This window comes from Gymnodraco acuticeps, unplaced genomic scaffold (assembly GCF_902827175.1).
Source record: "Gymnodraco acuticeps unplaced genomic scaffold, fGymAcu1.1, whole genome shotgun sequence".
Taxonomy (NCBI): domain Eukaryota; kingdom Metazoa; phylum Chordata; class Actinopteri; order Perciformes; family Bathydraconidae; genus Gymnodraco; species Gymnodraco acuticeps.
Window position 1 is genome coordinate 1,120 of NW_022990455.1, and position 20,768 is coordinate 21,887.

The following is a 20,768-nucleotide window of genomic DNA, read 5'->3' on the forward strand; positions in this document are numbered from 1 at the left end:
ATACTTCCCAAGGTTTGACATCATGAATTGTGCTACTTTTAAAGCAACCAACGATGTTTTCAAATCTGTAATCAAAAAGCTCCGCCTTCCTACCGTTGCTACCCTATGGTTGCTACGTGTAACAACGGACTATTTTTTCTTAGCGGATGCATGTCAATTTAAATCAATACAACTATTTTTTAAATCCATAAAAGCATTTAAATTAATATTGGGAGTCATGTCGTTACTTTGTTGAGAATGTGGCTCCACTTCGAGCGTTAGAATTATTAACGAAGCACTTTTATACTAATAAAGGACTGGCTTACCTAAAGCCAGTTGAGTAGCACTTGAAATGTTTGGCTCTATGAAACCTGATGTACTTTATGATTCTGTTTTCTTCAAGGTTGTGTCTTCCTGGTCGAATGTACTTATTGTAAGTCGCTTTGGACAAAAGCGTCAGCTAAATGCAATGTCATGTATAAGCGGGATAATATGTGTACAAGTACATTATCCCACTTATTGGGTTTTATTTGAAAGGAAAACTTGGAATAACACAAAGTGCACAAGTAGTGGTTCTGTTGACAGATAAGGAACATTACAATAAAAACACCAGAGACATGAATATTGTACAACTCTTTATTTTACGTAAAAACTGAATTTGCTGATATTCTCATGAAAACAATTCCTGGTTCACAATTCCAGTGACTGGAAGGAGTAACAAACATATGAAAACATGTCAGTTTTTAATACTTTTTCTATCTCAAATTCAATCTTGCTGGTTATTGCGAAAGCCCCGTGTGAAGTGATGGTTTCTACGGCCGTCATGCAGTGATCAGCAGGAATATATATCCAGTCAAAAAGCACAGTTTAATATTTTCAAACAGGCCGTTTAGTTTCAAACCACAGCTACTGAGAAGGATCTAGCCTCGCCTTGTAGTGCTATCAATACGTTTGTTGACTTTTAAGTTAAAGGGAGAGCTGTAAAAATCCACCACCGTGAAGGCACTCCCTAAGTACTAACGAATCAGAGCCAGAAATATTATTATTATATCCCCCCCCCCCCTCCCCCTCCCAATCGACTGGCACCCACATCCAGGTCACGTCCCTTTGTTCACAAGTGTGTAAAAAACAGAAATCACTCCAGAGAACAATGCCATTGACAACAATGCAACAAGAGGAGCTACAAACAAAACCAAAGAAGGGCAGAACAGATACGTTTTCGAGACATCGTTCAAATCACAGACAAGGTTTCCCATTTTTAGTAAATGATCCATTTTGCAGAGAAATAACAGCAGGTGACACGACTCTAAAGAGAATTCAAAGGAAGCCGATAACAGAAAAAGGGGACATGCCTTAAGAGATGGCTCGATACGTTTCGTCTAATAATGATCATCTCTCAATTAAATGCTTTATTTGGCAACGTAGCGGAGCATTTCTTCCCAAATCTGACTCGTTGTAAGGTCTTTCTGCAGGTTTAAATCTGAATTAACGCAATTATTTCTGTCTCCTAAGAACTTCTAAAGGCATTTATAGTATCGGATGTTCCTCTTTTCACAGACACAAATCATGGGAATGCTTTGTTTCGTCAACTATACATATAAAAAAAAGACAGATCCGGTCAAAAGAAAAAAGACTACGAATGCTTACTAAAGCTAGACCCCATTGATCCTACCGATTGCTTGCATTAAGGGGGCCACCGTTAACATGAAGCAGACATTATTCACCTGGAGGGTCGAGGGGTCACAGTATGATCTACGCAACGCTAAATACTGAAGGAACATTTCTAAAATAAAACAACGAGAGAGTCTGGAGGGCGAGCCACAATTTGTCGGGGTAGAATATGAGCCTCAGACATACATTCATCACAATATTCACTTCAGATTTTTTTATTTATTTTTAAGTTGGCTTTGATTTCACTTCGAAATAATGGATGTTTAAAAAAAAAAAAAAAATACTGAATTCATGGCGACCGAACGAAGTAAGTCGGGGCAGAAAGAAACCGCGGTGCGACAGGCAATGCAGTGAATTTTGGTGCCAACGTACACGACAAGATGGGAAAATTAAGTAAAAATAATAAAGCTATCAATCACATGACTCGCGATCGTCTGTAAGAAACGCCCATCGGTGCAGAAACAGACTCAAAGCAAGGTCTTCACACGCTGTCGTCCGGCTGCTGCTTTCAAAACAATACGTCTGGGCTGAAAATAATAAAAACAAAAAGATAAGCCTAATTCTCAAAGTGGAGAACAGGGAGCTGCACTCTCACCCCCCCCCCCCCCCGATGTAACGCAGTCCACCTCGCTGCTGGTGGCTGACTGGATGTCTTCATTCTCTCCGTCAAATGTTGAGACCAAAGAATATTTTTCAACAGAATCATGATGAAGGGATACACTTTTTCAAATGGGGTGTGGTCCTACGCAGCCACTTTGTTGTCCTTCTGGTGGAGAAAAACAATTAAAAGGTTAGAAAATCCACACATTATCTCCTTTTTTAACTTAAAATACATTTATTTATGAATTGAGATTGCACAGAAACACAACTCGGCAGAAAGTGGGGAAAATGGACTCGATACAAAACTCCAAACAAAGACATGTGACTGGAACAATAGCCATATCCCTAGCCTTTTGTTTCATTTTGGATTGCTGGCCTTTTGTTACATGATTGTAATGTTGTTGCCAGCGTTTTCGCCAGGGGGGCGTCTTGCCGTCATTTGACGCCCTTATTCAGCTCGGGACGCCCTGAACTCGAGCGTCCAAAAATATTAATAATTTGAGAGAAGATCGAGTTTTTAACGTTTGAAATGACGAAAAGGAAAAAGGACATCGCTCTGTTGGAGGGGCAAAGGAGTCTGGTGGGATTCTTTTCGCCGCCAGCAAAGCGCGTTCCTGTGACGAAAATTTAAAAAACACCGCCGAATCTTCCAAGGACCGTGCCAGGAGGGGTGTCCCTGTCGGCAGGGAGACGGTAAAGAGATAGGATAAGGGACGGCGCAATTCAAAATGGTGTGTGTGTGTGCATACGTAAAGAGATAGTATCTATAAGGGACGGCTCAATTCTAAACTCAACGTCACACACCCCACTGCTGTTTCTGCTGTAACAACCTCAATGTCCCGAGTAAAGGTATTCTGATGTTATAATTATAGTTTGTTTTGTTTCTAACATGCTCAATAAATGGACTAATACAAAATAAATAAATGTCTAAGCTCGTTTCCCTACCCTGTATTCGAAGTCAGAGAAATCCCGGCCTCCTCTGCCGCCCCTGAACGCGCCTCTGAAGCCCGGGGGGGGTCCTCTCGGGGGCGCGAAGGAGCCTCGGCTGAGGGGCCGCCCTCTGCCGCCGCGGGGCCCCATGAAGCCTCGCCCGCGGAAACCTCCTCGTCCTCGGTTGTGTCTCAGAGGGATGCCGAACGTCTCAGAGTTCATCCGCCGCTCCTCCGCCCAGGTATTCCTCCGCTGGCTGAAACGCAGAAAAATAGATCCGAGTCAAGTTAACGGGACAAAACATAACTCAAACACGTGCAAGGGGGGGCTTTAACACACACTCTGACACTATACAAAAAACAAATGGCTTTCTGTACACGTGATGTGTGAAGTATTTGTTAAAACGTTCTCACTTTAAACTGATTTTGGTTAAATAATGTTAGAATGAAAACAGATTGGGGCTTTTGCCAGGTTAGGGTGGTTCCTGGGGGACACACCAAACTCTTAACTTTGCCATGAGTATATCATTACAAAGCCATGTTAACATGCATGTGCATCTTGTACTATCCATAGCAGCGTATCTCAAATCCAGCACCAGACACTTTCCACGCTGCTATGGACACTCTTGCACTAATGTATATTTCCCAAAGATATCGAAGTGACTGTTATTTTGTTCATATTGATTGTTGTGCTTTATTTATGTCTTAATGTGTGCATATGTATAAATGTGTCTGTTGATTGTGTGTATATAGGTTTATAGGACATTAAAGCGGCCATTTTTACACGATGGGTTGCCACAGAGGTCAGATGAAATGTCACTGAACTAAACTGAATTTATCAAAGACGATGATTAAAGTACGTTTTATTTGTGTCTCTATGAAACTATGTGACTCAGTTAGAGGACAACACATACCTCAAACACATACAACTTAAGTGGCCATTTTGACTAATGTTTACTTAATTATGTGACCGTCTGTTTCCTGTAGATATTTAATTGCTCTCTTTACGGCAGATGACGTCACGGCTCCGCCTACACTGCGTTACTATAGTTACTTCCCCAACTACTAGACTGTAATGGAAACGCGCCATTAGTGTCCAGTTCTGTTATTATGCTGCTGTGTTATTCTATTTTGTAACAATTTCTTTCAGGATAAATAAAGTCTTATCTTATGAGAACTCAAGATGAAATGCAGTAAACAAGAGGCGCGTTCACACCGCTGTACCTTTCCCTCTTTAGTTCATGAGAACTCTTTAGTTCTCATGAACTAAGTACAGATCGCGTTCACACCGGAATAAGTCCCTGAGGGAGGCCCAATCCCAAACCACGCCCTACACACTCCCCCTCCGTGGAGTGACACACGAGGCTCCTCCTGTCAGACGGAGGGAGTAAATACAGCAGCAAGCTTTGGGACGGCCTCCCCTCTCTCTGGCAGAAACAGGAAATGCCGTAACTGTATGTAACAACGGTTTCAAATCAGCATCTCTTAGACAAAAAGTTTAAATGAATAACTCAAATACAACTCCAAACATCTTTCATTGTGTTTCAAAGCTCTTTTAGTTTTAAACCTGATGTTTATAAGCTTCTTAGTTTTTGCAACGGTCTGTAAATATACACAACTTTATAATAAAATGCACACATTTACCTTTTTCTAGACTAAACACAGGTATGATCCTAAGTTAAAAACATATGAGGTTATCATGAGGTTGTTAACATCGCAGTTTATCAGCGGATGTTTGCTGGAACTACTTGCTAACAGCGCGTTTCCTGACTGACACACAGCGTTGAGACCGGTCTCAAGTCAGCACCGCTGCAGACTCGCTGTTTGAGGGCTTGATAGCCCACTCCCCCTCCACACTCCTTGGTTTGGAACAGCACTTAATGTGGCGGACCCTCCGCGCGAACGGAGGGGTATTGTGTAGGGGTAGTGTGTAGGGGGTAGTGTGCGGTTTGGGCCGTCCCTGGGGGTGGATTAGGCAAATGAAGCCGCTGACGTCACTTCTTCTTCTTCTGCTTTGGGTTTACTGGCAGGCCGCAAACCACTTCACGGCGTATACTGCTGCCCGAAGTCCCCGGACGGAAGTCCCCGGAGTTGGGCACTGGCTTCAGTAGAAGCTGCTGGGACTCCCAGCAGCCTCTACTGAAGCTTTCCGAGTAAATCGCCAGAACGCCGTTTTCTTTTGTGTTGCCATAAGTCAGTCTCTCTGCGTTTGTGCGCTGGGCTAATGGGAGGATAATAAAATACCGGCTTCACAAAACGTTTTTGGAGTTTTACGGGGCGTGGTTTGCAATCCACCCAGCCAATCAGACATAGGAACCTTTTTCTCGACGAAAGTCCCTGCTCTCTAGCAGGGGGTAAAAAAGGTTCTGATGAACTAATTTTTAGTTCCGGCTCTTTTGGTGTGAACGCGACATTTCGGAGCTATATCGGAACTAAAGTGGGAAAAGTACTGCGATGTGAACGCGGCTAAGCTGAATTTCTCCAAGAGGAGGAAAATAATACGTTTTATTTTGTCTCTATGAAACCATGTGACTCACCTTGAGAAGCCTCGATCGCCCCCTTTACTGAAAGAGAGAGAAACAAAGATACTTCATCAGAACAACAGACAGACTTTTCTGGATAAAAGGTGTTAGTGTGTGAGGACATGTTGAGGTACCTTAAATCGTCAGCACCCAGGTTATCGAAGAAGGACTTGGTCTTGTCGTAGTAAGTGTTGGACGTAGCCTCGTCATCTTCGTTGGTGGTGGTGGTGGTGGTTGTGGTGCTGGCGGCGGTGGTGCCCTCGCTGGCCGGATGTTCTGCTGACTCTGCAGCTTCCTCTCCATTCAGAGACTTCTCAATCTTGTCATCTGTTGGAGAAGAGTTCGTTAGAAACGCCTTCAAAGACGACTAAAGAAACTGACTATTAGGTGACCAGATGCTGGGAGATGTATTGCTATAAGCACTTACATAAAACATCTCAAACCTTAAAGTATATCACGGTTTTACATCTAAACATGTATTTGTACTGTAGATGTACTTCTGGTTGCTAAGAGGTTATCATCTTAGGTTAAGCACATATTCATAAATGCCATGTTTCTTGTGTTATTCCCTCAAACATTTGGAGTGATGCATGTTGTCTCGATCAGTGAATCTGTGTTTTAAAGGCCCTGACACACCTTCCCGATTTTGGGAGTCAGAGGCCGTCAGAGGCAGTCGGGCATTCGCGGCGCCCTACTCAGGTTGGTGTGTCCCGCACCGTCGTTGCTTTACGGCACATTTTCATTCAACATGTTGAGTCGGCCGCGGGAGGCCAAAGAAAGTCGGCCAAAGAAATCACTCTGATTGGCTGTTCAGCTTAGCGAGTCAGTGCATGAGAAGCGAAGCGGAAGTGAGGGACCCAAACAAACGATTAAGAAGGCACACACAGACGGCTAATCTTTTTCATTTTCATCTCACCTGGACGCAAGAGTTTCTTTTTTATGTTTACATGTTTTCGATCGACGAGAGAGAGTGAAAATGGAACCCAGACGCTATTTGTTGTTTGTTTATATCACGCTGCCTGTTCTTCTTCTCTCGGTGTATAGTCTGTCCGGTTGTTGCCTCTTTTGAATGACGAACACACACTGCCGCTGCCTGCTGGTAAGGACAGTTATTGCCACTCGTCAACTGAAGTCTTTGCGGTGTGTTCGTAGGCGAGCGGCGTAGCCGACGCAGCGGACGTAAAAGTCGGGACGCCTTCGGTACGCGTCTTTGGTCTCAGGTTGGTGTGTCGCGGCCTTTAGACCAAAAGAGTTAAGTGTTATTCAGGGCAGAGTCCTGCATCGGGTCGGGTACCCGCGGGTTCGGTTCTGGGTAAAACAAAGATGATGCGGGTCGGGTCCTGGGTGTTGCATAATAAATATATTAAAATAATAATAATTTAGTTTCATGTTTAAATCCTCAGACCTCTCCCCCGCGGGACCGCGCATAATCATAACCTCTGCAGCGCATCAATCTGCTGCTGAGCGCGCCACATTCCAAAATGGCTGAGGTGAAGCTCTCTAGCGGAGAATACAGCATTTTCAATAACACTTCCTCAAGAGCGAAATCCAACGTCTGGGAGGCTTCTGGTTCCTCGATGGAGGAAAGAACCCAACATCCCACGCTTTTTGAGACAAATATGCAACTGCGTGTGTTAATAATTGCTCATATATATATATATATATATGCAGGTTCGGGTCGGTTGCAGATCTTGTGCCGACGGGTCGGGTTGCGGAACTAATTGTCAATATGTGCGGGTTCGGTATTGCACGTCGCGGGTGCGGGTCTTGAAAATCAGACCCGTGCAGGACTCTGATTCAGGGTACATCTTGAGATGATGTAAAAGCTGAAGACGTTTATTTTAATGTTTGACTTGTATGCTTTAGTCACAGGGTTCATACACTTTTTCACCAATGATTTTCAAGGACCTGTACCTAATTTTCCAGGACCAAAAACATGACTCTTTCTCAGCGTTCCACTGAAAATGGTTTATTTGAACATGGAACAGGAAAATAAGGTCTGCATCTGAAACATGTCGTGCCTCTCTAAAACAAATCCAATAGTTGGCTTACTAGCTTCCACACGCTACAGCAGGGGTGGGGAACCTTTTTTCCTCTCAAGGGCCATTTCAATTTTTTCAACATCCTCCGAGGGCCGTACAAATTATTGACCTCTGCTTAAAAATACTAAAATCACAGCCCATTCATTCGGCCTTTCTTTCATGCTGTGCAAAGAAAAAGCAACCTCTCAATCCAGATATCTCACCATGATGACGCATGCACGTGCACGGTGTGGCATGATCACCAAACAGAAAGATATGGACACAAGATGTGTGCACATGTATTTAGTTTCCTATCCATGTGAACATGATTTAAGTGGGGGGGGGGGGGGGGGGACCTAACCAGATGCTAATAACAACAAAGCTATTGACTGTATGATCAGAATGACAGATGAGCAGATCGCCACTGGGCTTTCAACTAAAGACACAGACACGCAAAAACGGCGGCATGTGTACGGCTCCTTATGGGTACTGCAATTTGTGGAAGTGCCGGAGCGGTGTTCTGGTGCTCTCCGTCAGCACTACACACCTGTCAGACGAGACATACCACGTGATGACACGTTAGGCTCGTGTTGTGTTCAAGGACCCTGACCTTGGCCAGGAAAAACAGGCACTCGCTTGTTTAATTTTTTTGCGGTCTAGATTTCTTTCATTTTTTGCGTGTGTTTATAAATTACCTCGAGGGCCGTACCAAATGGTCTCGCGGGCCGTATACGGCCCGGGGGCCGGAGGTTCCCCACCCCTGCGCTAAAGCAACTCAAATCTCTCACCAGCAAAACACCTCGTCAGTTAAATGCCATTTTACGTTTCATTACTATACAGTATTTATTATCATTACAGTATTACTATTTCAGCGATTAGATCAAATATAAATTATATTTGATGTAACTTTAGTTACATTTCCATGACTTTTCCAAAACTTTGGGAAAACTATTGTTTCCCATAACTTTTCCAGGGCCTGGAATTAGCCTTTTGAATTTCCATGACTTTTCCAGGTTTTGAATGACCGTAAGAACCCTGTAGTCAGCTTTCTGTCTTTACCCTGGCAGTACTCAGGTGCGTTGCAGCCGTACCTTTCAGTTTGAGTTTGTTCTGCAGCTCTTTGTCGATCTCATCCTTGTTGAACTGAGCGTTGGCGGTCTCAAAGTCGAAGTCTTCTTCAAACTTCATGGCACCGTCCCGACGTACGTTCACTCGGCCTCTGCTGCGGTTCCCTCTGCCGCGCCCACGGCGGTTAGACTGCAGACCAGCTGAGGAACCACAAATACATCCAATAAACCCAACTGTGCAGTCACAGACATCGGGACATGGTTAAGCTTCATCCAACAGAACAGGGTTTATTACAAAAGAGGCAGTGTAGGAAATGCTGTCATTTCAATACATTATCCCCAAATGGTAATTAAAAAACAACAAGTAAGGTCATCAAAATGTCCCTCTTCTGCCGTCAGTGACTGGCTGAAGTCTAGACCTATGCAGAGGACAGGTTTCTTCCCCTTTAAACTTCCAAAAACAGTTTAAGCTGATTGCCAGCTCTTTAATCTCATTAATCCATCCAATGTGTTAGAAGACAGAAGCAGAAATACATTTAATAAACATGTTTTAAATGCTCTGCAGACATGAGGTGATGGAATGGAGAAATAATACTAATAAGATAGATAAGTAAACATTAAACATGTGAAGAATCACCATTTTCAGAGGGAATCAATGTTGCATTAAATTCATTCAAGTTGTAGCTCTACTCACCATTGTAGCGCTTGTTGGGGTCTCGGTTCTCCATCGCACCGTGTTCATGCTCAGGCTGAGACACCGTCTGAACCTCAGGAGCTGAGCAGACAAAGAAAACGTGATGAGGAAATGATTTACCGAGGTATATATTAACACTACGCCAAACACTGCATAATGGTGATGATCTTATGGCTCCGCTTCTTCCTGAGAGCCGTTCAAAAGAGTGTTTTTTTTTTAAGGGGGCGGGGTTAATAGGTTTATCTGCTATCACCAGGATAATGATCGACTGTATTGCCAGAAACCTACTTTTACTCACAGCTAAATGTATACCTTGCTACGTCTCTCAGCCAAACTACAGCTCGCGTTATGCCGTCATCTACGGCAACTTTGCATTCAGGAAAGCAAGTTCCCGTGAAGGCAACGATAAAAAGAACGGCTCTTTGGTACGACTCGGTTCCCTTCGTTCGTATCAAAGAGCCGTTCAAAAGGATCGGATCGTTCGCAAACATAACATCGCCATTGCATAAACTGAGCAGACTTGAATCTTTGATGGAATGAAGCAGAGACGTCGAGCGGGTGTCCTTACCGCGTCTCTGCTCCAGGAGGTCGGGGGGCTTCTGGATGCCTGCGCTGCTGCTGGTGGGTCGGGGGGCCGCAATGGGCTGAGGCCTCTGACCCACAGGAGCAGGGGGGGCGGGAGCAGAAGAGGGGGGGGGCTGCACTGCCTGCTCCAGGATGGGACGTTTTTTCAACGAGTCCAGTTCGGGACTGGCGCGTCCTGCGGGAAACAAATTAAGTACAAACGTTTAGATTTGGGTATTTAGATTTCTCTCAAACATTCCAGACAAATATTACCTTTCATTTATTGATAAAATAAATAACTTGTGTCGGCCTGTCACTTAAATTAGGCAATTGCCCCCAAAAATAGGTAATGTTATCACGTCAGTGTGAGAAAAAGTTTTTAGAGAGTACTTGTCCATGGACAAGTGAGTTTGGCAATTTACTTGTCCGCATACATTTTTCACTTGTCCAGAATGGACACAAATTGGGGCCACTGGAATCTTCTTCTTCGTCATTGTATTTAAACATTTTCCCACGGTTTTTACGACACCGTTAACGTAAGTGAGCGGTAAGATTTTACTGCATCACACAAAGGGTTGGGTATCGTTTGGATTTTAACGATTCCGGTTCTGCTTTTCGGTTCCGGTTATTTTCGGTTCTCGATTCCGGTTCTTTGAGAGGGTCAAAATAAGTCCCATGATAAACTGGGAGAAAAATATATTTATGAAAACATTAAGTCAAATCTGTATTCCTATTTACAAATCACTTCATACTGTTGAATTTCTTACGGTTATTGAATACAATTATATAAAAATAATCTCTGCATTGTTTAGTTAGTTCTAAATGGTGCAGTTTGAGAATGTACAATTGGCCCAGTCTCCTCTGATGTTACACTGCAACCTGCCTGTGAGACAGAGTCCAACCACACATGTCCTGCAATACACATGCTGCAGCTGCTCACTGTTTGTAAAAGTAAATAAATAGTATTTTCATTTCAATAATGTACTTTCTATACCCTGCTTCATAAACAATACTGACATCCCTGTGCTCCTCCGAGTCTGGGGGTCCGGGATGTGAGGACAGCGCGAGGACACAGACAGGGAGGCTGCTTCACTTCATAAAGGAAATGGCGGTCAATATTAACAACACAGCGATCAGCTGATACGGAGCATATGAGAGAGCTGCAGTCCGCGGGGCTCGGCCTCGCCTCCTGTCCTCACAACTCTTATTAATCCCGGTACCGGACAATTGTTATTTGTTCCTACTCGGAACCGAGTTTTGCTTCCCAACCCTGCCACTGCGCTACACTTCCCGCCCCGCCCCGTCTAACTGTACAGAAAGCGGCGAGATGCATTTCCTTAGGAATCAACAAGCAAAACCGAAACTAACATTTCTAAACGAACAATGGCGGACACGTACAATTTGCGAATGAGTTCTGCCTTTTGTAAACAGAATATATCAATAATTTGTCAATAAATCAGGGCGAAAAATGTCACTTGTCCACCGGACAAGTCAATTGAAAGATCTACTTGTCCGATATTGTAAATAACACGTCCCGGGCGGTGGGACGTGTACCTTTCCGCACACTGCACGTGGGAACCATTTTCACAGTTTCTGGCGCATCCTGTGAATCCAGGAAGATAATAGACAGTTATTTTGAATAAGATCGACTCCTTACCTCCAGCAGATCCAAACGGCTGAGATGCCAGGGGGGTGACTCCAAACTGGCTGTAGGGGGCAGGAGGGGCCTTGCTGAGCGGAGCGTAGGGCCCCGGGGCCTGGAAGGAGGGCGGCGGGGCAACATTGGCGGACCCAAGCGACGACTAGAAAAATAAATACACATTGAATTAAAAAAAAAATGAAAATAAAAAGCTTGTTTGAGACAACAAGCAAATACGTTTATGATTATTGAAACCATTAGAAATACTAAGTACAGAAGTAAAGGCTGCAAAGGTTTTGACTATGAGGTGGTGTTTTATTTGACCCATATTACACTGCTACTCAGGTCTCAGCAAAAAGCCAACTAAGAACAGGGAAGGGTTTAAATCCTCAGTGTCAATAAAATGTTTGTATCAACATAATATCAGTTTAGTTTTGGAACTCTGTTGTAGGTGCAAATATCCATGCGCAAAGTCACTCTACACCTTACAGTGCAACTTATGAGCTACAATGTGACTGTTATGTTCTTAACTTATTCCGCTTATATTGATTTGTCCTGGCATTAGAAGCACAGGTGTCATCAATAACATTAGTCAGTGCAGGCAGCATTATATTCAGGTGAGCCAGTTCAGAACCCTGGTGTACTGAGACTCATGACAGGAGCAGAGGCATAATTAAATGTTATCAGATACACCTGTGCCTTTCCCACTGTGACAGTCTGGGTGCGTTACAGGGGGAAATAAAACGTTGTGGACGAGAGTATGGCTTGTTTTGCTGCATAATGCTTTTCACAGCAATGTTTCTGAAAAATAAAAAAACGTACCAAACACATTTTTAGTTGTCATAGTGAGTAGAGCTTTGCTACTAAAAACAGTAGCAATGGATGTCCAGTAAGTTGTGACCGTAAGCCAGTGTGCACACCGCATGAAACGCAAATTAAATGACCTTAAAATGTCCGAAGATTCACTGTGACTTTTTAATCAAATATACAGAATATGTTTAATGTACAGGGATGCAGATGAACTTACTTGAACTATAGCAGGGTCCTGAGGCAGGGAGCTAGTGGCTTTGGGCGGCTCACAGACTGTCAGGTCCTTTATGTCACTCCCTCTGAAGATGATGTACTCAAACACTTCATCTCGAGGAGGAATAGGCCTGTCAGTGGGCCGGTCCTCAGTGCCAAAAGAGCGCACTGTTGGGAAAACACACAGGACGATTCACATCAGAGACAACACGTAGACCTAACAGGTGCACACACAACTGCTTACTAGAAGGCCACTTTGTGTTTTTCATGCATTCTCGACAACAAATGTTTTCAGTCGCACCAATATGAAAATGTCCTGCTTTTCTCGGTTTTATATCCAATTAAAGTAAATATCTTTGAGTTTTTGACTGACAAATGTATCATTTTAGAACATTCAGATATGTATTGAAAAAAGTTGCAGCCCTAATTCAAATGACTCAAGTTTAATATTTCTTAATTCGGCTTTTATTTTAGATTGAAACTGTATGTAAAAAATATATGAGTGGCACTTATTATGCACAATGTTATTGTTCAAAATAAATTATAGCCATTTCATCTCTTCAAGGAACAAATATCTGCAAGTTAAATTAGCCTATAGCCTGAGTTATCCTATAACTTTATTGTCCATATTATTAGTTTAGTGATCGAATATGCATCCACTAATACAAAGTAGTTATAGTCGCACCTAAGTGGCTTTTGAGGAAGCCGCTACTACTTTACCAGCTTAAGAAATTACGTATAATTTGTTTAATGTCTATGTTTTACGTCTGAGTTCACTTCACAAACGTTCAGAATAAATACTTAAATATAACGTAGCTTATAACCCGTGATTAGACTCCAAACACCATATGTTTTACAGTTACAAATGTAGTTTAAATTAAACGGTATACCACTTGGTCGTCAGTAATAACGGCAACATATTTACCGTTAGCCCAGAACACAAGGTAAACAAAGGACGCTGAGTGGTAAGTAAGCTAACAGTTAGCTACAATGCTAAGCTAAGTGATGCTAACCACTTAGCTACAGAGCTAAACTAGCATAGCTAACTGCGCTGGATTCAATACCCGTTTTACATAATTGACCCCGTTCATAAATGATTTACAACCCATTTAAATACTGTAGTCCACCTCTTGGGTTACCTAACTTACCTTTAGCAAGAGCTACGGTCGAGTTCTCCGTATCAATGGTGTACAAAATTCCTTCATAGCGGATCCCGGCCTTGGAGATTAAGCTAATTTTGCTCCCAATGTACGGCGTTCCTCCTCCGCTCATGTTGGAATATCTGGTTTTTCACGATATTTGACTGGATTTTTTTCTGTCAAACGAGAGGTTTAGATGTTGTAATTATCAGAGCTGTGGTTCTAAGTCTACATTACATGAGAAAAAGATTAATTAAGCCGTGATTAAGCCTCGCTGGATGCAGGACAGATCTCTACCACGACATGGCCGATTTCATTTTCCTTCAACCGCCGCTGAGGATGCTGGGTAAAAAAATAGGCTGCGTCATATTCCTCTAAAATCACTTCCTCTTCCTTCCAGTGTTATTTTTTTTTAAAGAACATATATTAACATTATATATTCCTTTTATGAATATGATTTCCCCCTAAAAATTAAAAATTAAAAATAAAACTAAATCGGCGTCCAATTTGTAAGAACACATGTGAACATCATATATTTTGTACAACAAATAAATCACATCATGGAGATAATAATGACGTAAATAATTCATAAGAAAATACAGTTTAATATTTCATATTAAATATGTGTTCAATACACTGCCTGTTTTTATTGCATTTGTATTCATAGTGTTTTTAATTGTGCTACTATATTGTTTTAATTCTTGGTACAAATGTTTAAATTATGTTTGGAGTCAACCCATCTCTTCTTATGAATATGAAAAGCCCCCATGGAGGTGTAAAGGAATTGGGAATTAATCATTCCCCAGTATTTATTGATTTCTTAATGACATTACATTATATACACAATTAATTAAATTGTACAAAAGTAAAAAAGCCCAACAATTTTACAAATGTCTAATCAAATTAATTCCTGAGTGACCACTTGTGTTTTGTTTTTGTTTTTTCTCTTCTGGCTTCTGTTCATAATGCCCTCAGTTGTTGAGTTAATGTAATGAACACTGATGTGTATGCACCTTTTTCTGATGTATTGGAATAATAGTTCAATAAAGTTGAAAAAAAACCCTCCTGAATGGTTAAATAGAAAAGCCACAGCATTGCCTACTATTGATTATAATTTGTAGGTCAAATAATGTTTGCTGTCTTATTACAAGACTCCCTATTTGGACAGAATGCTTGAGTGGTTGATAAAATATAATATCAAATAACAAATAACAAAATACCCAGGCTTAGTATACTAGCTGGGACATATTTGGAGATATCATAGTTTATTTATTTATCTTGTGGGCACATTTTGCCCCTCGATGTCTGTTTTTAGGGGCATTTCTTGGTGTATTTTTGCCCGTTTCCCCCCCATTTTTAACCAACATGTATTCATTCCTAACACAGCTACCGATGAACAATGTTTTATATAAAATACCGTTCATGGAAATTATACCAGGATGCCCCCCCTGTTATGGTGACGTCAGATTAATTCCCACAATGCATAGTAACACGCATGCGTACTGTAGTAGAAAAAAGAAAGACAGCTATCTGTGATCAGAGATGGCGGGCGCCTCCGACCCCCTGGAAGATATGCTGTTTTCAGAGGTGGATGAGAAAGCTGTGAGCGACCTGGTGGGCTCTTTGGAGTCCCAGCTCTCCGGACAAAGCAACCCCGGAGGGAAAGCAGAGGAAAACGGAGGCTCCGTGGCCCCCGCGAACCATCACTTAGGGAAAACGCTACCAGCACAGGCACAACAACAACAAGGACGGCGGTATAATAAACCCGAGATGCACCAGGACGCAAACTGCAACGATACAACTGTAACATCTTCCCCTGCAGGATGCACGGCTTCCTTCACCGATCTTACCGCCACTTCTGCAGCCTGTGGCGGGTCGCAGTCACACGGAGCATCCATCACAACACTGACCGCTTCTGGTGTGTCAACTTTGGCATCGACGCCGGGCAGCATCAGCACCGCCTCCAGTAAGGTGAGCCCGGGGAAACGCGTGAACACACCGAGGAGAAACGCTTCTGCTCGGATCAAGAGTTTGAACGGCGCCGCTGTAGGGACCAGGAGGAACAGCAACACGGGGGAAAACCTGAGCCCTCCTGTGGATGCAACTACTCCAAACTCTGCTCCTCTGGCGGTGACGTCCTCTATTAATGCTTCTACTTTCACCCTGTCTCATGCAAACATCCCTGCAGGACAGTCAGCTATTGCTCTGGACCGGGGGACTCCCACCATCGCTCTGCAGAGACTCCCGAGTCACATTGTGGCGAGCATAGCCCAAAATGGGACCAGTGTTTCGGCCTTGGTGCAGCAGGGTGCCCCAGTAGGATCCACAGAATCAGCAGAAGCAGCTCCACTGGGGAACCACAGCAAAACACTCACAGACACTTCCAAAGCAGACGATTGTCAGTCCAAAATTGTAATGTCAGGTCAACCTGTTGGTGGTGTTGTTAACTCTGTAATAAACTCCTCTGTTGTCACACCACCACCACCAACTACAATTACTATAACTACAGCAGCAGCTACAACCGCAGCAACAACAACAGTATCCCAGCCTCAGATCTCTGCTACATCCACAGCAGGGTCTCCATGTGTGAGTGCTCAGACTCCACCAGTGACCTCCACTGTGAGCATGATCAGACCCACAACGCCCTCCCCAACCCAGTCTACACCCCCCCGTCCTGGACTCGCAGCCCCTCAGAGGATCGTGGCCCCCCAGCTGATTGTGAGACCCCCTCAGCAGCAGACCACCATCCAGCTGCCCCCCGGGTTCACCATCCCTCAGGGTAAGGTTTGCAGCAAGGGGCTGTTTACACCTGTATTAAAGGTCACCTATTATGCAAAATCCACTTGTTCATGTCTCTTCTACATCAACATGTGTCCCCTCTTCTTCATGTCTCTTCTACATCAACATGTGTCCCCTCTTCTTCATGTCTCTTCTACATCAACATGTGTCCCCTCTTCTTCATGTCCTCTTCTACATCAACATGTGTCCCCTCTTCTCATGTCTCTTCTACATCAACATGTGTCCCCTCTTCTTCATGTCTCTTCTACATCAACATGTGTCCCCTCTTCTTCATGTCTCTTCTACATCAACATGTGTCCCCTCTTCTTCATGTCTCTTCCACATCAACATGTGTCCCCTCTTCTTCATGCTCTTCTACATCAACATGTGTCCCCTCTTCTTCATGTCTCTTCTACATCAACATGTGTCCCCTCTTCTTCACGTCTCTTCTACATCAACATGTGTCCCCTCTTCTTCATGTCTCTTCTACATCAACATGTGTCCCCTCTTCTTCATGTCTCTTCTACATCAACATGTGTCCCCTCTTCTTCATGTCTCTTCTACATCAACATGTGTCCCCTCTGTGGAAAGAGACTCTGAAAGTTTCAGGAACAAAGATTCTCTCTCTTTTTGATCCATTTCTATAAAAACCTGAAAATGAGCTGATCAGATTTTGGCCACTTTATGATGTCATAACGATGTTTTGTCTTGTGTAACCATTAGCCAATCACCATCCAAGGTAACCCCCCCCCCCCCTTATCACCTGAATCTCCTCCTAGAGCACCATTGAGTTATTTGTAACCAAACCTCTCTCAGAGGGGCGTGGGGAGGGGCTCCTTATTTTCATCTAAAGTAACAGACAGAGAATCAGCACTTTGGAAACAGGGCTGAAACAGAGGGGATTATGGGTAATGCTGCAATGATCTGTTTGGTGTTTGGAGCCAAACACTTCAGAGACATGTTTTGTGTATTTCTGAGACCTGTAATATATTGATGAAAAACGGTATAATAGGGGACCTTTAAAGGCGGTTAAGTTCCTACACCTCCAAATGTCCTCTTTTAAGCAATCACCAAGAGGACTGACTGTTTTAAAATGTGTTTCAATGAGAGAACTAAACGTGCATTTCCCCTGTAAACATGTCCTCTGACGCTCCTCCTCTGCAGGGATGGTGCTGGTGCGCACGGAGCTGGGTCAGCTGGTGATGGTTCCTCAGCAGGCGTTGGCCCAGGCTCAGGCTCAGGCTCAAGCTCAGGCCCAGAACAACATCTCTCCACGGCCCCCCACCCCCACAGCAGGAGCCCCCACCTTCAGAGTGACCACCCCCCAGGTGAGACTGCAGGACACACACACCTGCAACATATACACTTGTATTAGCACAACCCCAATGCTCCACCATTACAGCAAGACAACAAGAACTGAGGGGGAAAAGTTTAAGATCATTTAAAAATTGACCAAGACTCATGACTAGTTTGTGCACACGTACGTCACACAATAGGTTTTGCTTATGAAACATTCCTATTTTTTAAAATATATTTTGTATTGACATTTGGCAGCAAACAATTACAGTGTTTTTTCAAGACATAGTAATTGTACATCTTAAGTTCGTCGGTCCGAAATGTCTTTTCGTACAGCAAAAAGTACGAACATTATGAAGTGATCAGGACTTCAAAGTCAAATCATACGTTTGTAAAAATAAAATCTGGCCTATGAGGTTTTACGAAATCAGTCCACTTTCTCCATCGTGACACAAACAGTTCCAGTTTGTGATTGACAGATGATTTTATCCTCTGTAAATGTCCATTGTAATTTCCATCCATGCGTTTTTAAAGTTGGGCTGGAGATAACCACTTCCTTGTAAGAGCTTTTTTACTCGCCACCAGCAACAGATTTAATAAATATTCGTCTTTTTTAGTCCATTCTTGAGGTATGAGTCTTAAGTCTTACTCTCCATGGGCACATGACTATGCAGAGATTTGAACCTTTCTTTTGTGTGCAAGAACACATCTTTGTTCTTTCCTGAATTACTTCTTAATTTTCTCAGTTCAGTTTCCTCCAAATAAGGGGATATGCAATGACTAATAGACTCAAGTAAGAACACAATATACGGGAAGAGCTGGATGAACTGTCAATGCTCTCCTGTCAGATGGTATAGAATGTTACAACACTTCTTGTGAAACCTCAAAAAGTAATGACATTGTTTTTCCAATAGAGTGATGCATGGGTGACCTAAGCAATGAGACTTTTCAATAGAGAGGCGAAGTCCCGCCCATCTACTTCCGACCCATGGGACCTTATTTCGGAAAAATTATGTATTGAAGTCAATGGAGAGAAAGATTACCTTTAGATCCCGTTCGAATTGTGCCACGAATTACACATTAGACCCTCCAGAAAAACGCGATTCTGCGATCGCAGAATTTTTAAAAGGCCGCATAATCCCCGCATTTTTCCACACAAAGTTGAGGGAAAAAAAAGTTAACTCGTCTTGACGTGAAGTAGTGATGATGATGATGACGCAACGTCATCAGCTCGCGCATCACAGAAGGTAAACAACACCGTAGAGTGAACGTGTGGAGCTCACACGAGAGAGAAAACACCAAGATGAACACATCTAATCCATCTCATTTACCGATGAACATTTCTGCTAAAGACAAAGCAGTTCCCCGATGTCTTGCACGAAAGTGGGGGTAAACTATTCTGCACCCCGTGCAACTGTGTTGGAGCATAAGAGAACATCGACGGTGACGATCCACTTTGATTCATTCAAACATTCGAACATGCTTTCTGCTGCTGCGGACAAGAAAGCCAAACAACTCACGTTCACCGAGGCATCGACCTCCAAAACCCTTTCGAGGGCTACAAGAAACGAGGTGAGAAGCCTACAAGATTGAAGCTGGTCAGATAAACGAATGAGTAAATTAAACAGAATGAGGCGGAGAAGTGTGTGTGTGTGTGTGTGTGTGTGTGTGTGGTGTGTGTTTGTGTGGTGTGTGTGTGTGTGTGTGTGTGTGTGTGTGTGTGTGTGTGTGTTTGTGTGTGTGTGTGTGTGTGTGTGTGTGTGTGTGTGTGTGTGTGTGGTGTGAGTGTGTGTCTGTGAGAGAGTGTGATTAAAATAGCCCAATTGCTTTTACAATAAATAAACATTGAATGTGTTTAATTGAATAGTAAAGGGGTTTAACGTTAGTGGCAGGTTGTGTGTGAGAGAGAATAAATAAGACAGCCCAATATTTAAAAAAAAATATTTCGCAACTTTCCACATATTTCGCAACTAACCGCAATTTCACCGCATAAAATCACATAAAACCCCCGCATGTTTAATCGCATAATCAAGGATTTTAGCCCGCGTTTTTCTGGAGGGTCTAACATATGATGTTTGTCAATCTTAAAAAATAATTTCCATGTCAAAAAAGTCACAGTTTGTCGTAAAACCGTTGAAATCTAAGACTATGAAAAATACGCAACTAGAAAGACTACAAATCCCGGAGTCCCGGTCCCGCATGTTGGCTCTTAGGAACCGACTAACTCCCCTTGTGTGTGTGTACAGCTCTCAACGCGCCCAGACTTGGAGTGATTTTCACCTCGTTTAATACTTTCCGCCTCATTCTGAAAGAAAGAAGTGAAGTGTTTCAACGTGACGGCCGTCTTGTGTGGTGCGAGGCGGGAGATATAGTTCATTGATTTATTTTTAAAATTTTTTTTGCAAAATTATCTTTTAAATTGACAAACATCATATGTGTAATTCGTGGCACAATTCAAACGGGATCGAACAATAATCTTTCTTTCGCCATTGACTTCAGTACATAATTTTGACGGTTGGCGCAGTGGTTAGAGCGTTGATCAAGGGGCGTTGGTGAGCTCTAGTTCGAAACCTGCCTGTGTGTGTCCTTGGGCAAGACACTCTACCCTCATTTGCTCCTGTGGGTAATGTCCACAGTAATGACTCTTACATGTCTAATATGTGTAATGTGTAATTGTAAAGCGCTTTGAGCACCTGTAAAAGCGCTCTAATTAAAAATGTAATGCATTATTATTATTTTCCCATGGAGGTCCCCCAAAAAGGGAGGGACTTCGCCTCTCTATTGGATTTTGGAATATTGCAGAAAATAAGCTCTTTGGCAAACACACGTTTATGAAACTTACACGT

General features: G+C 43.0%; 2 protein-coding genes across 3 annotated transcripts; one reads left to right on the forward strand and one right to left on the reverse strand.

Annotated features, from left to right (window-relative positions):
* Positions 1-601: 601 nt before the first annotated feature.
* On the reverse strand, positions 602-14,185 carry LOC117552404 (protein LSM14 homolog A-like). 2 transcript variants are annotated; one of them, XM_034225776.1, is made up of 10 exons: positions 13,858-14,185; positions 12,714-12,877; positions 11,705-11,849; positions 10,052-10,243; positions 9,484-9,564; positions 8,814-8,990; positions 5,836-6,028; positions 5,717-5,743; positions 3,196-3,436; positions 602-2,413 (listed from the first exon to the last, which is right to left on the reverse strand). In XM_034225776.1, exons 1-10 carry the CDS (start codon positions 13,979-13,981, stop codon positions 2,393-2,395), a joined length of 1,365 nt encoding a protein of 454 aa, XP_034081667.1. In that variant the 5' UTR covers positions 13,982-14,185; the 3' UTR covers positions 602-2,392. The 2 variants fall into 2 exon arrangements, with proteins under 2 accessions (XP_034081667.1, XP_034081666.1); XM_034225775.1 differs by having other exon boundaries at positions 602-2,416.
* A 1,185-nt stretch (positions 14,186-15,370) lies between these two features.
* Positions 15,371-18,071, forward strand: LOC117552403 (transcription initiation factor TFIID subunit 4-like). The gene is made up of 2 exons (XM_034225774.1): positions 15,371-16,627; positions 17,791-18,071. The coding sequence occupies exons 1-2, from the start codon at positions 15,391-15,393 to the stop codon at positions 18,069-18,071; spliced, it is 1,518 nt and encodes a 505-aa protein (XP_034081665.1). The 5' UTR covers positions 15,371-15,390.
* The last annotated feature ends 2,697 nt before the right edge of the window (positions 18,072-20,768 follow it).

Excerpts from the sequence above, each read along its gene's own strand:
- LOC117552404 (XM_034225775.1), bottom strand. The coding sequence starts at position 13,981 with ATGAGCGGAGGAGGAACGCCGTACATTGGGAGCAAAATTAGCTTAATC. Across the intron at positions 11,850-12,713 it reads AGGACCCTGCTATAGTTCAA|TCGTCGCTTGGGTCCGCCAA; the intron begins GTAAGTTCATCT and ends TTATTTTTCTAG. Across the intron at positions 10,244-11,704 it reads GCCGTTTGGATCTGCTGGAG|GACGCGCCAGTCCCGAACTG; the intron begins GTAAGGAGTCGA and ends TGTTTCCCGCAG.
- LOC117552403 (XM_034225774.1), top strand. The coding sequence starts at position 15,391 with ATGGCGGGCGCCTCCGACCCCCTGGAAGATATGCTGTTTTCAGAGGTG. Across the intron at positions 16,628-17,790 it reads CGGGTTCACCATCCCTCAGG|GGATGGTGCTGGTGCGCACG; the intron begins GTAAGGTTTGCA and ends CCTCCTCTGCAG.